General features: G+C 64.8%; 1 protein-coding gene across 1 annotated transcript in view; it reads left to right on the top strand.

Annotated features, from left to right (window-relative positions):
* The window catches only part of CTDSP1 (CTD small phosphatase 1), a 4,042-nt gene that overhangs the window by 1,659 nt on the left and 1,181 nt on the right, over positions 1 to 1,202 (top strand). Inside the window, exons 2-4 of the mRNA XM_017727283.1 lie at positions 3 to 334; positions 497 to 598; positions 835 to 891. Coding sequence (XP_017582772.1) covers positions 3 to 334; positions 497 to 598; positions 835 to 891 — 491 coding nt within the window. The remainder of the gene's footprint in view (positions 1 to 2; positions 335 to 496; positions 599 to 834; positions 892 to 1,202) is intronic.

The raw sequence follows: 1,202 nt of genomic DNA, 5'->3' as shown, positions 1-1,202 counted from the left end.
AGCCCTCGTGTCAGCGACGCTGCTCTGGCACCGTTGCTTGGTGGGGCAGGAAGGGCGGCCGGATGGGTGTCGGGGTCTGATAAGGGTGCAGGGGCTCTGGGGCAACACCCAGACCTGGGTCACTTGCCCCCCAGTGCTTGTGCTGGGGGCACCCCCGGGGTGCCCCTCACCTCCCTTCTGTCCTCCTGCAGCTACCCAGACCCCCGCCAAGAAGCCTCGAAGCCGCAGCATCCTCCAGTCCCTTTTCTGCTGCCTGTGCCGTGATGAAGGGGAGCCCTGCACTGGCACCACTGGCGCCCCACTGCTGGTGGAGGAGAACGGAGCGCTGCCCAAGGTAACCCCACACCCCCAGCCTGGCACTGGAAGGGATGGGGGCTGCCATGCTCTGCACATCCCCTGTGTGGCCAGGATGGGGGTGAGTGGTCACTTCTCCCAGTGTCCCCCTCTGAGTGGCCGCCTTGTTGCTACCCTGCTGACTCGTGTCCCCCTGCTGCAGGCTGCTGTCAAGCACCTCCTGCCCGAGATCAAGCCACAGGATGCCAGCAAGCTCTGCGTGGTCATTGACCTGGATGAGACCCTGGTGCACAGCTCCTTCAAGGTGGGAGACACCCTGGCCCACCCCACACCTCTTGCCACATGCTCCCCCACCTGCTCTGCCACCCCTTTCCCACAAAGTGATGCCTAGCATCCAGCACAGCCTGGCTGGGTCAGATGGGATGTTCCTGTGAGGGGGCTGTGGGGCTGGCAGGGGTGCATAGTGGGCAGACAGCGGCCAGCGTTTGGGCAGGGGGTGCCTGGCGTGCCCAGTGCTGATCCTGGTGTGCCCTTCCCCAGCCGGTGAACAACGCCGACTTCATCATTCCTGTGGAAATCGATGGCATCATGCACCAGGTAACAGCGGGATGGGTGCCTGGTGGGAGGGGGGCATCATTCCACCTCCCCGAGGACCAGGAGGTGTCCCTGTGCTCTGCACCAAGGGGTAATGGGAGGTGTTGGGGTGCCAGGGTTGGCACGTTGCAGGGCAGAGGTGGGTGCCCCTCCTCCCGCTGGGCAGGGAGGTGAGGGGCGTCCTGGCACGGTGTCCTCCTGCAGTGGCCAGCCCCGGTTTCAAGTAATCCAGGATAGGCTGTGGTCTGGGCAGTCAGCCTGTTCTCGGTTACTTGGCTCTGGAGCCGGCCAGACGCTTCGCGCCGGGCATTCCT

This window comes from Corvus brachyrhynchos, unplaced genomic scaffold, assembly GCF_000691975.1.
Source record: "Corvus brachyrhynchos isolate BGI_N302 unplaced genomic scaffold, ASM69197v1 scaffold452, whole genome shotgun sequence".
NCBI lineage: Eukaryota > Metazoa > Chordata > Aves > Passeriformes > Corvidae > Corvus > Corvus brachyrhynchos.
This window is presented reverse-complemented; position numbering and strand designations above follow the sequence as displayed.